Genomic DNA, 15,457 nt, shown 5'->3' on the forward strand with positions numbered 1-15,457 from the left:
GAATGGAAAGCTTAAGTCTTATAATCAAGAAGTAGTGCCATTTAGTGTTTTAGTAGGTAAGTTTTAAGACAGAGGAACAAGAACAGGAAAATTAAGACTTACTCAAGATATGAAGTAAATAACGCTAATACATGTCCCATAAAGCAATGTGATGAGGCAGCTGTGTGCCAGATGTTGCAGCGTTTTAATATACTTACTGATATAATGAGAGAGTTTTATACTTTCAGTACGACTGAGATTGTAGCTACAGTTCCTGATCTTTAGATTGAGATGTTGCTTCCTCCTTTTCTAAGCTCTGCTGTGAAAAGGCTCATTGTGAGAGGAACTGACTCCAACACTGAACCTTCCCTCACTGACCTTCATATATCAAAAGCAAGTTTTCCTGTATTTCTAGACAATGCAGAGCGTGCTCCATCAGTAGAAACTCAGCTGTTACAATACATACAATACAATACAGCGGCCAGTCCCTAGCACCCACTAACCCCCTGCCCACACCTTTGTCCCCTAGACCTCCTTTCCCATCTTTTTTCCAATCCAAATCCCAGCAGTGCGTCTTGTCAGGCCACCTTACTTAACAGACAACCCAGCAGCAAGCCGCATCATATTACACTTCCTGCTTCATTTGACAAAGGGAGAACACCATAAGACTCACAGCATGTGAAACCTAGTTCTGATTCGGGACCCATTTTCATCTACTGGAATTATTTTGCATTCAGGCGACAACCCACAGGTGTGTTAATGCACACACAGTGACACATACAAAGAGAAGAAAACTGCATCTTCCAGCACCTGTGTGTGTGTTCCATTATAATGTGCGATGTAAGGAACCCTTTCAACACTATAAATGCTGCACTTTTAAACTCTTTGGTCCAGTAACATTTAGAGGCTGCGGGACATGGTTGCCTTGACATAATTTACAAAACCATGAAATGCAAAATGGGCATAAAAGGGGCCAAACAGAAATGGTGAATAACCAGTATTATACAACATAAAGCTGCACTGTACAAAGGGAACAGTAAGCATTTTGAAGACTTCTTTATCTCAAACAATGCCCAAAAAGGCTGTTATGTAAAAGAAACATCTATCAAAACAACATGATCTGCAAAAACAATATCGCTCTACAAAGCTCGCTCTACTTTCTGTCTCTGACTGTGCAACCTCAGTCTATGGAGTCTAAATTAGAGGTAGAATTAGTGGGACACTATGTTTTTTGGATTGAATTTGGGTTTCACTCAGGGTTTTTACATAGGTAATCATGTATATTGAAGGGTTTAAGCCTCAAGTTACATCAAGTTAATTGTGGAGTACTTTTACACAGTGACTTACTTGTATGAAGCTTTATTCCCTCGAACCATAGTCAAACACAGTTTATTGCATTTTAAGATATTTTCTATCATGATATTCTACATACATATTAATGGAATATTTTTGAGCAATAACTGCATTTTTTGTCAATGTAAGAAGCATAAAAATAATCAATTTAGCTTCTGAAAGGATGTTTGGAAGGAAGGATGGGAGATTACCTCTCACTGCCATCATGTTATTTACTGCCAGTAATCCATATTTGGTCAAAGTGGAAGAAGCTGGAGTTTTGCCGATGCGTTGGTGTTATGGCAGTGTTGTAAGCAGCAGTGCTTCTGGAAAGAAATCTGAATTTCCATGGAAGGAGAAGCCTGTCTGTACTTGGTGGCGTGGTACACCTGTGTCAGCAGTGGAACTGTCTATAAACAGAACACTGTGTTGGGCAAACAGCTCTGTTGGCTTTATGATACAAGCTGGTACTGGATGAGTTTTAATGATAAAATGCATTGCAAAAATATGAATTCAACCAGTCTTGCCTCATGTAAGTACTGGTAGTTTTTTAATGGCTTTGCAGCATTGTATCTTTAGGTCAAAAAGAGTCAACCTTAAAGTCCAGATGAAGCAGCATTTCAACAATATGTAACATCTGTATCATGATGAATTTCTGAGTGAAACAGAATAGACATGCAGGACATAACATTGAGAGGAATTTGATTTGAACGTTGAAAATTGGGCGTGTTGTAATGAATCTCAGCTCTGTTCCTCTACAAGTGGAAGATTAATTGTCAAGGTATCATTGGTTTAAATTGGTTGGTTCAAGCCTACATATGCACGTTTTATTTTGTGTTGCAGGAATTTGATATAAGAATATGACCAGGGATGTGAACGAAAGGGCCAAACCTTTTTCATTTCATCTACATTTTAAACTAGAAACAAAACATGTTGCCCCTCTCACCAAACTACTGATATATAGTCTGCAGTCTCACAACCAGTAGTTCAGGGGACATTTTTTCATGTGAAAATAATTAAAAATAAAAGAGAGGGAACTTGATAAACTTTGATAAAGCAAATGTGATTATACTTGTCTCCCAGCAACAAGGACTACATACTCTCTTCTCACCACATGTTTCCCTCTCACTACTGTGGCCAGCACAGTAGTGACACTGACACATAGATTACAGCATTAGCATTGGTATAAAATACAACATATGGGATTAAACACTGACCACACACTGAAATCTATTCATCTATTCATTCTTCAAAGTAGTGCTTTGTATGGTCTAATTGAAGTAATTTGTATACCAGCAGTACTTCCTTTACATCAATACTAGCAGCTCTGTGAGACTGTAATTAGGCACAGTCATGCTTTTTGCTAAATGCCAATGCTAGTATACTAAGATGCCCAAATGCTAAAATGCTGATAATTAGCAGGTAATGTTTACTTGGTTCACCATCTTTGCTTAGTATGTAAGAAGGGACAGAGAGTCAACACAAGTCCTGTCACATTCAAACTGGGGACATTATTGGTGCGTTCCAGTTGTACTCAGAAGTCGGAATTTCCGGGTTCCCAGTCATAAATTTCACCCCCTGAAGTTGGAATTTCTAACTAAAAAGTCGGACGAACCCCACCAGCCCCAACCTCAGAGTCCAAGATGTTAGCCCTGTGCATCAACAGTGTGAAAGTTGTGTTAATATTCTGTTTATTGGCAGTTTCATTAAATCAGTTGTACACACAGTACTGTCCAACTTCTATCTGTAGACATGCTGCTATGCTGTTTGTATGAGGATTTGCTTGTTTTCTCTAATTTAAATAGCATATATATATATATATATTTGCATTTAGTTAGATTTGCCGTCCTACTTCAAAGTGTCTTTGTACTTTGTAAGGCATTAGTGGACAAAGTCTCTAAGATTGTCAGAGTTCATATTTAGGTGGGGTTGCTTAGGAACAGTCAATTGCAGAATCATGGACTTGTCATCAATCAAGAAAATGGGTTGAGGTTTTCCTGAGCACGGGGTATTAAGGTAAGCTTTAAAAGCATGATGTCTTGCAATTGGTTTCCACTTTCAGAACAAGGCCGAAGCAGTTAATTGGTGCCGCCATAATTTAAGTAGTTTTATTTTACGTTTTGTTCTGGCTGAATGAACTCAAGCAGTAAGTGTTTAAAGTAAATTATAACATCTTCATACAAAATCCAGGTACCATCGTTTATACCAAACATTTACAAAATGAATATGACATACAGTATGACCTCACATCATCTGCCAGCGCAGACTGCATTCAAGTTTCTCTCTATAGTCACACACACACACACACACACTGTTGATGCATTAGAAGAGATTGTGGGATAGAAGAGACAGTTCAATAGACTTAGAAAATGGAAAGCTTGATTGTGTCTGAAATGTTTGTTGCTTTTGGGGGCTACAAGGCATAGTTTGGAAGACTGAGACTTACTTCCTGTTTTTTACTTCAACCTAGCCCCCAGTTACAGGTTTTGCAGTTAAAAATGTAATGAAGACATGTAATTTGGCTCTGAAGTCCACAGCAAAACAAAAATGTACCTGATGAGTGAGGCATTTCCCTGGTGTGCCTAAAACAAAATGAAAATGCGTCTCTAAAGTAACATCATGGAGAGGGTGTTTTTTCCATGCAGTGATGTCACACTGATACCTCAGGAGTCTTCTAATCCCATAGTGATGACATTTTGAGCCAAATAAAACTTCAAACTTGAATCTGCACACTGTGGTGGCCCATAATTGGTCCTTTTTAAGATTTTTCATTAAGATTTAATGTTAAATCTCTAAAACGTCATAACTTGCAAGACTACCAGCCTGAGGATAGAGCAAGTCTGATAATTGGACTTCAATTTCCCACTGTCTTTCATTTCTGTTCTCAGTCTGACATCATGCTCATGTTAGGGGTTTCTGTCTCGGTTGAGATAATTATTTTGCAGAAACCAATCAGTAGTGAATGAAGTTTCTGCCCAACCCGAATTCTAGGATCTGTTGGTCAGTGGTCCACCAATTTAGTCCAGACTGAATATCTCAAGACCTATTTAATGAATTTCAAATAATCTGTGTAAGTGTGTATATCATTTTGTACACATATAGACAGAATAGCGTTAATCAACCCCACTTTCTTTGGTGATCCCACTGAATTTATGTCTTTCAGTGAAATATCCCAACAACCCTAGATAGATTGCAATTTGGTAACAACATTCATGTTTCTCACAGAATTATTATAACTTTTATATTCCCTCAACCATGTGATCAGATTTTGTTCAAATACCTGCAAAACTGATGACATTCCCATCACCTTCAACTGAACTTTTTGTTTAGTGCTAATTAGCAAATGTTTGCATACAGCATGGTAAACTAAGATGGTTAGCATAGATTGTGGCATTTGAGCATGCTAATATTAGCTTTTATCTACATTTAGTACAGCCTTAGAGCCACCAGCATGGTTGTAGACTCTTTATTCGCCTCAAAAAGCCAAAATACTAAGTGTATATCAGCCATAAGTTAGCTAGCAATGGACGACCAACCTTGCCTGTGAGCCCTTGATTAAATTCAGAACTCACCAGAAACTCTTTCTTTCTGAAACTCCAAAATAAGCACGACATTGTTGATCAACTAGAAATTCACGCAGATGGGTATTTGCAACAATTCATGCTGCAAGGGACAAATTTTGTCTACTCACATCTTTGCATTGACTTTGTATTGAAACATAGAGAGACATAGTATATTATCATAAAAACATGCAGACTCAACTTAGTAGTAATATGTTTAATATGGAAGAGCTTATTTCTATAAGTCAACTTGATAAAACCTAAACCAGCATTGATGTCTTCCATGACTTTTGCCATTTCCGTGGCAAATTGTCTGTCATTACTTTCACATTTTTGCACTTTTGCACTGCTTTAATTTCACCTACAAAGCTTTGATTGGCTCAGTTTTTTCCCCCAACTTGGATATCAATGAACACAAGAATCAGGGCAATACAGCAATTAGGAGGGTATTATTATTGAAAAAGGGATGCCTCTTTGGTAGAAGAAGGCCTCTTCACCTATACACCCACTAGTTCTTGTAAAGCCAATACTATGATAATGAAAATGCCAAAAATGACACATACATTTTTCCACACCACAGAACCAAAGATGGAAAGAGAATAATGTAATGTGGAACACTAAGAAAGATAACAGGATACTGTACGTCCTTTTAGGTAGGAACATTTTAAATTTCTAAATACAATGCACAAACAAGCTAAAGGCCTGTTTTCTGTTCTGAGTGACCATTCTTCACAAAAAGGCTCATTTCATGGTTAGTTAGTTTGTGACATGGCTGTTTTTAACCAAGAGTGGTTTACAATAGTGTTCCAAATGTTCCAATCACAGAGTTTTTGGAGAATATGTCTGATTTCAACAACAAGAGATTTAATGAATCAGTACTTCATGTACTGCAAAACAACAGCATGACCATTACTCTTTTCAAAAGTATGTCAGCATCACGGAGAATTAGTCTGATGAAAGTAGGTCAGTGCAACCTTTTCTTTATTGGAAATCAATGTCCATCACCAGTTTTTCCTCTGATCATGACCATCCATATTCTCTCAGTCCTTGTCACTAACCCGCTGCTGTCGTCTCATTTCCTTTTTACCTCCAGGTCTTATTGCGTTGTGTTTCTTACACTTATTTAGCTCGCAGTCCTTGCTGTGACCACTGACATGAAGGTCGAAATTAGGTCAATCTAATTAGCGCTACTGACCCAGCCATGCTCAAGGCCTTTTAGCGTTTATTAAATAAAGGCCATTTTGATTTCTTTTCCCTACAGCATAACCATGGCGATGAAGGCCCAGGACAGGTGGGAATTGATGGACAGGACAGACATCTCCTATATTGGTGTAGTTTTCCTGGTAGTGGGCACTGTGCTGGTGGTCAGCAGCTTCCTGGCTCTGGGATTCACTGGAACCTTTCTAGGTAAGTGTCAAACACAGTAATACATTTGAAAGGGGCAGTCCTCTGATTTTATATGTCACGGTCAGTTTAGTCAGTTATACAATGACATCACCAGAGTAATTTGGGCTCGGTCTTCAAGATGACAATTTTTTAATCCGAAAACCTGCATGACAAATTAGGAGCGTGACATTTAATGTCCTTGAGTTGCATTTTGGGGATTGTAGGATCCACTGTTTTTTTTTCAGTTTGAGCCAGATGAAAAGAAAGAGAGATGTGGGAGTGACATGCAACAAAGGTGCACTGTTGGATTTTCAGTTATGTGGCATGTATCGTAACCAGTACACCACTGGAGCTGACCTCGAGTTTCCTTTTTTAAACTCTCTTCCATAAGTCCCCTAACTACATAAATGTGCAATAATACATCACTGGAGTACTTTTTTTGTGACTCTGAAAACATATTCTTCTTGAGTTGATACTTATGAGTGACGATTCTAAACAAGCACACTATTTTATGCTATGAAGAGAGTCGTAAGAAGATCCAGCTGCCAAAATCTAGATGAGAGAAGATAAAAATGTTGATACAGTCATCTGGGTCACCTTCACTTTTTGCAATATGCTCAAAGCAATAAATTTTTGAGCTTTATAAGTGGTAGTGTTGGGTGCAGAGTGTGCTTTTATGCCCATGGTTACACCTCTCAGACTCCCCTGCATTAATGAGGTTGTTGAGGACATATGCAACCTGAGAGAGAGACCATAGGTAAAACTCATGACTCAAAAAAGCACTGCCCCATCCTCTGCACGTTTTATGAATTAAAAACATTACGTAGTCTTTACACATTTTTATTTATTTATTATCATTATTATTATTGAATTTAACATCAGTCTTTCCTGATCGATCAGCTATTATAAAGTTTCTATCATGGAAGCTGAACATGGTTATGAACTGGTTTAGCAGTGAGTATTTCTTTGTTGTTGTTACTGCAGTTGTTAATGATGACATGATGATAAGTTTCATCATATTAGTTTTTTTTAGATCTGCAAGACAGCCTTCACTTATTTTTCGGTTGAAGAATGTCAGAAGAACTTCAAAACTTCAATATGCACCTCCACTTAATAACCAAACCTACGCTCTTGCCTGTAATAATGAACTTTATCATGGAAAGTTTATTTGTATATTCATACATGAGGCAATTCAAGGTCCTTTACATAATGCATTTTTTTTTTAAAGAAAAGAAAAACAGCATACAGTAAATAGTAAGTGGAATTTAAGAGGGTGGGAACCTTGTGAAGTAAATTGAAAAGTTAAAAATAGTGACAGGGTGTGGGATAAATGTATTCAAATCATACTCAACCCACTGACTGTAGAAACATTTCTGTTGGACTTACTGTATATGTGGGACCTTTTTAATTCCAAGTTTTCAACCGTCTCTCACTGGGTCTTTCAGCATGTGAAGGTTATTCTTTCTATTTTTATTATACTGAACATTTATTTATTTGTTATTATCATGCAATTAGGTGGTGCAACCCAGCAAAAGTCAGTTCCTTGTATGTGCCATAAAAATGATCATTCCGACAAGCTCTCTAAAAAATGGACTATTTTTATAAAGTCAAGCGAGTGCAACCAGTGAATTGACCTGTTATGTCTTTAAGCAGCTAATGTTAGCTTAGAGCCTTGGTGCCAGAGGAGTAGTGGGCCAGAAAAAAAGTTGAGAAAGGAATAAGTTTGTACTGGTTGGCTGCTGAATGATCCTGGATCCCTGAGGCCTTTCACAACACCTCTACACATTAAGATATTCTTTGAATTGTACTTCAATTAAAATCATCAGGAAAATCTTCCTGTAGCTTCAAACAGCACTGTAAGATTTGTCTCTTTATTCCACACTGTCTTTCACTCAAATGGGAGTAAATAGTGAGATAATATTGATCCACAGATTTGATAGCTATTAGTAAGAAATAGTATAGTGTATGTGATATTGATTCAAAATTCTACAGTGTCCTTGTTCATCATAATGAAGAAACATATCAGCTAGTGGCACAAAAACTAATACTACTAGAAGCAGAGAAATAAGCTATGTCAGGCTGTGGATACACAAATGATTTAGTAGTATGAGTACATGATTGGTTTTCTTTTATTCATGGGATTTCTTATAATATCTCCAGACACATTATCATCTAAGCTGTTTAAGCAGTACTTTGCCCTTACAGGACTTACTTTGTCTGGTATCAAGTGTGACTTGGGGGAAAGAGGAGAAATGATATGCACACCCATGCACATATTTAAGTGCACTTCCACACAAGGAGGAACACGTGAGCTCCACTTTATTCAGCCCTGCTCATCTCTATGCACGCCGTCAAACACGTTCTCATCCTCGCACATGGTAGACGTGAATAACTTTGCATCTGCTTCTGAGACAAACATGTTTGTTTTCCTTTGTCGTTCCGCCGAGTACAGGCAACGGTTCACATGAACATGAGTACGACACTGCTGTCTTTGGCAAGCGCTGGTGTTAAGTTTTGAAGTTAGTCATTTCAGTGAGTCATATCCAAGATCCAGACTTTGTGTCTCAGCTCCTGCACCATCACTGTCCACCATACTCATATGGCCTCAGTCTCCACTAATCCTCCAACTGTGCGGACAGAGGGGAGGCATCAGTAGCAGCAGGAGGTGATAGGAGTTCATGGAGCAAAGCAGTGAGCTTCTGCTTACATCAGTCCCTCTGCGACTAACAGCAAGGTGAAAACCAATAAAGCAGAAACTTCAAGTTCTTCTTTGTACAGCAGAGTGTCAAAGCAACCAGACACTGTTGAGAACAACTGAAGATGAGTTCTTCTCCAGTACACTTCTCAAATTGCAAAAAGATTATACAAATGTTTGATATCCCAAGAGGGAAACATGACTTTGCAGCACAGAGTAAATATTATAAGCATCCGGTGGCTCATTAGGATGTACACTCTCAGCTTCTCTATCGTTCTATTAGGATGGCTAGACTGTAACCACATCATGCCTGTTTGCAAACTCAGACATGTATCCAGGTCAGTTGGGATGCTACTCACATGCCATGTAATGTAGCTTGACTGAGTTCTGAACTCGAGTATAATTAAAATAATTACCCGTTTGGGTTTTTGTATAGCGAATAATTAGCCCAGATAAAGTCTCCAGAAAAATGTCATCTGATGGCGTAATGTTAAATATTAGATGTTTAAGAAAGAATTCACAAGATATTCCAAATCCAGCTCACAAACTAAATGATATTTATTTTTGATAGATACTCATGTCTTAAAATGATTTTATTTTAGATGAAAGGTGTCAAATTTAAAGCTTAAAGCAGCAATAAAAAAAAACCACTGCATCGGTAACATGTCTTTGTAGGTATTAATTACCTTTCCTGTAGGTGGCGCAGGCTGACAACAAACTACTTTTTGTTTGTTTTGACAAACTACGATAATCCCACGTCAAGGTCCACTTACAAGCTTATTTCCAGAGCTTTCAACAATATGGCATGGCTTTCATCAGCACATAGAATTTGATCACTTATCACGTAGATGGATCTGTGACATGTGGGCCGAATAGCTACCATGATTTTTATCTGTAATTGTTTAGGACTATTTCCCCAGCTCATCTTGAAGCTAACATCAGTGGTGTAGCTGTACAGCCACTTATTCATATTTAATGCTGAGGTCTCCTAAATTGTCGAATTAGACAACAAATAAATAAATATCTAAATAGCATCTTCACTTTAAATTCCCCTCAATTAGAAATATCTAGAGCAGAGAGGCTACAATGGAGACAGTGAAACAACTGAAATCTAAGTGAAATATAACATTGACCTAGTAGCCATCCACTGCCAGTATGTGTGACACAAGAAATGATTGTTTATAAAGTGACTTTCTGAGGTAAAACTACTGTTACTGCTCATTAAACAATATTGTTATATTTAAAATACAAATCATGTCTAATCCTGTTCCAATTGTTTTTTTAATCGATAAGAGTTTCAATAAAGAACCGGACAAATAAGGAGTAGCAATAAGAGTATTTGTATTGATAAAATCCCATCAACATCCATCCCTACCATCAATGTTACATGAGAGGAAACAGCTGTTAAATAAATGAGCTCTAAAAGAATTAAATGAATTGTCATGCTGTGGCATGTGGAATGAGATCAATAAACATGTTCCTCAGACATCCTGTGGCTCAAATATAATTATCTAGAATTTATTGTACTGATATACTTATATCACTATTGAATTCATTTTAAATTACTCTCCTGTGTGTGTTCATATGGGGGTGATTGTTATGCCGCACCCTGATCTACCTGCACTTTACTTCCTTTCTAATTCCTCCTTACGTGGGCACACACATGCTGGAGAATATGGCCAGTGGGTGTGTGTGTTGTGATCTAATGTGTCTCCTTTGCTCTATATTAAGCCCCCTTGAGTCACTGTGACCTGATGATTCAAACGGATGGCATTGGGGCAGAAACAAAGATGCAAACACAATCAAATTTGCACAGGTGTCAGCCAGCTGGCCCAGGATCCAAACTCCAATCACAACCTGCTGATCACAGACCCACTTTTCTAACCCCCAGACTATGCTGTCACTACTCCTCAGCGTTGTCCATTTTCATAACCACAATGAAACAACAGTGACGCAAGAAATTTGTTATGCTTTTGCTTTCAAATATGAATGAACCTCTCACTTTGGAGGTCAGAAATGAGGTGAGCGAATTGTTCAGAGGGCCAGTTAGTTCTGCTTTTCTATTCAAACACATTTGTTTATATAATCTTTTCTTTTTGTCATGCCACCTTACCTGCAGCGTTTAAATGATCATCATGAAAATTGTTATATAACTTGGGCATTAACAGCCTCTCTTTGACAGAAAACAGGGCCAGCAACATCTCATGTGTAATTTAACAGGTCAGTTTTACCTGCTGGAAGCCTCTGTGTGTGTGTGATTGTGTGTGTCTGTGTGTATGTGCGTTGGTGGACCAGGGAGTGAGGCATAAGAGAAGTATATAAATGTTCATGTCCTGTTGTACTTAAGTCCCAAAATGGGTCAGATTATGTGCGTTTGTGTGTTTTTGTGTGCGCACAATACCAGGGAAATGTATTACATGGCAAAGTGCTCAGGTTACAGTGAGCTGTGCCCTAGTTCAACAGCCCCCAATGTTGTATTGGCTTAAGACCCCCACTGCACAAGTAAGCACACACACACATGCTCACGCACACGCACGCACACACACACACGCACGCACACACATACACACTTTTTGACTTTTTTTTTTACCACAATCCTGCAGGATCAAAAAAATCCAATTGAAATTCATTCCATTCATTCTTTGTAAACCAAAGCTGTAATAAACAAAATGAAGAAATTAGGTTTCATTTTACATAATAAAAACAAAATTGTCAAGGAAAGTAAATTTAACTTAGCTTACATGAAAGCTTTTATGATTTTGAGGACTCTGTGCGTGCGTGTGTGTGTGTGTGTGTGTGTGTGTGTGTGTGTGTGCATGTGCTTGTGCTTGCGTACTCTGTCAAAGGCTACTGTTGGGGACAATGACTTAGTACCAGTTAACTGGGGACAGCTTGTTCAATTGCAGACAAAAATCCTGTCCCCAATTGGGAAAAGGGTGATTTTTGGGTCAGTGGTTAAGGTTAGGGTTAGGTAACTAGTGATGATGGTTAGGGTTAGGGTCAGTCTCCAGAAATGAATGTAAGTCTATGTAATCCCCAAAAGTGACCATGGTGTGGTTTGTGTCTTCCAGTGCCAACTAAAACTATGCAAACCATGTCTTCTGTACCCAACCCATGTGTATGAACCATTGGCAGTGTTTAAATGTGAGAGTAAAGTATGTTCTATGTGTGGTGGATGTCTGTATAAACTTTACAGCTATGTTTTTCATCAAAGATTTGACATGACATTTGTTTGTGTCTCATGCCAAAGCCATTCTGCTATCGATGTTTCATGGTAATCCATCCAATAATTGCTGAGGTACTTCAGTCTGAAAGTGCTGGATCATGTGTGCTAATGTGTCTGCAAGCTAGGCTACCTAGCTTCCAATTACAAATTTGACAGCATGACACATTCAGAAAGCTCAATGTGGCGGCTGTTTTCACTAATGCTTGAAAGCAACTGAGTTTGAATCAGTAACACGCCACTGAAGTTGACAGCTTGTCTCCAAGCAACGCCGGCACTCAAATATCAGTCAGCCACATGCCAAGGGAAACGCCCACCTGGAGGCTTGAGACAATACTGTGTCCAGTTTTACCAAACAGTTTCATTCCTGTTATGAAAAGTAGGAACAATAGCATTAAAGTATGTATTTCTTAACCCAGAAAGTGAGGAAAAAATACAGGATCAAACTTTCACCTCTGTTTTCTCATGAGGTCATCTCAATGTGGTCATGTTGTTGACATCAGTAGCAGCCAGGTGATGGTGGATCTGCCAGACAGTGTAGCATTAACATGGCCATGTGGTGCCAAAGTCATGTCCCCTTTGGCAGTACATCCAGTTTGAACTCAGTGTCCTCTGTTGTTTCTGTCAGAAGCATGTCAGAAGATGATCTCAGTGAGTCAAGCTGACCAAAACGCTTGTGATTCGAGATGTGCAATCAGAGTTTAAAACTAGGCATCGATGTCGTTGACACAGAGATGTAGAGGAACCATGGCGACAGTTTGAGGCAGCCCACAAATTCTGGCGCTGAATCCCAATCCACTTTTGATAGACAGGTGGCAGGACTCGCTTTTGGAACCATTGAATATCCAGAGATGTTCCCTGCTGCTCGCCAAGTGTACGCTAGGATAGGATCCAGCCTCTGAACACCGAACAGAGAAAACAGTAACAAAAAAATGGCAGATTTTTGTATGAAATGCAGTGTTTGTGTTGAATCGAGCCAAAATCCTCACATCGCAACCTGTCACAGTAATAACCTGCTGTATGTGTGTGTATGTGTATGTGTGTGTGTGTGTTTGATTTTCAGGTGACTACTTTGGCATTCTGATGGATGAGAAGGTGACAGGCTTTCCATTCAACATCACTGAGAACCCCATGTACTGGGGCAGCACTGCCAACTACCTCGGCCTGGCACTCATGTAAGTGGGGAGATAATTTGAAGTGACTGTCTCTGTAGAGATCTGAAATTACCTTTTATAAATAACAAACAAAAAGAAAACAAAGAAAAAGGAGCGTCAGCCTTTCCGACAAAGTGCTGATGTACATTAAATGACGCTCTAAGTAAAGTGTGGGGCACACAGAAGTGGCTGAGATAATAAGCTGCGACGTCTAAATGGAAAACGTTATATTCTCCAAGTTGCAAATCACCTCCTTCGTGAAAAGGTTGGGAGGTAAAAACTTGTGCCTCATCTCTATGACAACCGTGACCACATCACTCGGAGCCTGGCGCATGTAGTTGCTAGGTGAGGGCTCCAGGGTTGATGAACCTGCCACTGACAAAAAAATATTAGCCCCCCACTCTTCTCACACACAGTTACGTGGACTCCATTCCTAATTTTTTCCTGTCTCCACAATCCTTTTTGTTGTGACTAATTTTGACCCATTTTCTCTCTGCTCTCATTTCATTACAGCCTCTTGTCTCTGTAGCTTAACTGGTTCCCTCCAGTTGCTGTCACCTCCCTCTCTCTCTCTATCCTTTTATTTCCTCACTTGAGAAGCAGTGGCAACCTTTTCTGAACCTGCTCTGCTGTCCAGTTGTCATCCTTTTGTCCCTGCGTTGTTGTTCAAAGGATCTAGAGAATAGCAAATAGAAGGTCTGAAAATAGTTCTATGGTTTAACCCTTAACAGACTGTCTGCTCGAATAAGATGGCTCTAATAATAGTGTTCAAATCAGTCAACTTGTACAAGAACAAAGACATTTATACACTGACTAATGATTACAGACATCCCAATTATATCCCAAGTATTTTGGGTGTTTTTTAGATGAATGCGTTCTGTCAATCCTTCAAACATGTTGAATGTATTTCCTGTCGTATGAAACATTTGCAAGGTTTTGTTTTTTTTTTAATCTGACAAAACAATCTAAACTCAAGATCTACTTACTTGCCTGTTGTGGTTCATTAGTATGTTCAGATTGATTAGATATTACAGAGGACTTGTTTTAAAGATTTATTGTTGGCTAAAAGGTATAGTTTGACATCTTGGGAGATTCATTAATTCCCTTTCATGCAGAGTAAGATGATACTATTGATAACACAACTCATATCTGGTTTCTAAATATAGATAAGTTAAGTTAAGTTAATGGCAGCAGCCAATTAGCATAGCTTAGCTGAGCAAAAAGACTTAATATGGTGGGAAAAAGTTAGCCTGGCTCTGTCCAGGTAACACAGTTTGCCCCATAAGATCTCTAAAGCTCACTATCTTATGTTGTATCTTCTCTCTTTAATCTGTATCAATACCAAAGTGTAAATCAACATGGTGTGGTTTTTTGGTCAGTGCTCCCAGCCAAGAAAAAGTTGCAGCACAAAACTGGTCGCATTTACACTTCTGTTTGTGTACAAATGATAGGATATATTAATTAGTGAGCTTTAGAGGTGCTGGTATGTGGAACTTTTTTTGCCAGACCGTCTGTTTTCTGCCTCTATGCTAAACTAAGAGATTGCTAGCACCGGCTTTGTATTTACAGACTGTTTTTGGATGTTCTCATCTAACATTTTGCAGAGTGAATAAAAATGTCTACCTATTCCTGTAAAAGTTCAGCTTTGAAATTCAATCCTGAACTTAAAAAGACCTTTTAAAAGGCCCTAAAGCCAACCCTTGTCCATTTTAAGTACCACCCTCTGTTGTCAGCAGAAATGAGTGTCATGTGACACTCATGCTTGTGTATTGCAGGTACATTTATATGTGCATGCTGGTACAGTAGAACATGAGGTACACACTGTTGACGGAATTGCACATTAAAACATTGCCCTGTTGAGCCATTTTATTGTTTAATTGGAAATGTATACCCCGTACATAAACACCAAATTTATTTCAAATTGAAGAACATCACCATTAAATATGTCAAACATTTTGAAATTATCTTTCTTTTTTATTAGAGTCGCATTCTTGTCATTGATAATTTTATTCCTGTTTTATTGGTTGCTATGCCAACACTCATCTTAGTGATTGCTGTCATCTTTCTTAATATGCACTTCACACAGAAATGTAAAAGCTACAAACCCATCAAGGACATTCTTCACCAT

The 15,457-nt window shown here is 38.6% G+C and overlaps 1 protein-coding gene across 1 annotated transcript in view; it reads left to right on the plus strand.

The window, feature by feature from the left end:
• Window positions 1-15,457, plus strand: part of pemt (phosphatidylethanolamine N-methyltransferase) — a 73,692-nt gene that overhangs the window by 34,385 nt on the left and 23,850 nt on the right. The window contains exons 4-5 of the mRNA XM_053341773.1: window positions 6,133-6,278; window positions 13,239-13,350. Coding sequence (XP_053197748.1) covers window positions 6,133-6,278; window positions 13,239-13,350 — 258 coding nt within the window. The remainder of the gene's footprint in view (window positions 1-6,132; window positions 6,279-13,238; window positions 13,351-15,457) is intronic.

The sequence above is a fragment of the Scomber japonicus genome, chromosome 20 (genome assembly GCF_027409825.1).
Source record: "Scomber japonicus isolate fScoJap1 chromosome 20, fScoJap1.pri, whole genome shotgun sequence".
NCBI lineage: Eukaryota > Metazoa > Chordata > Actinopteri > Scombriformes > Scombridae > Scomber > Scomber japonicus.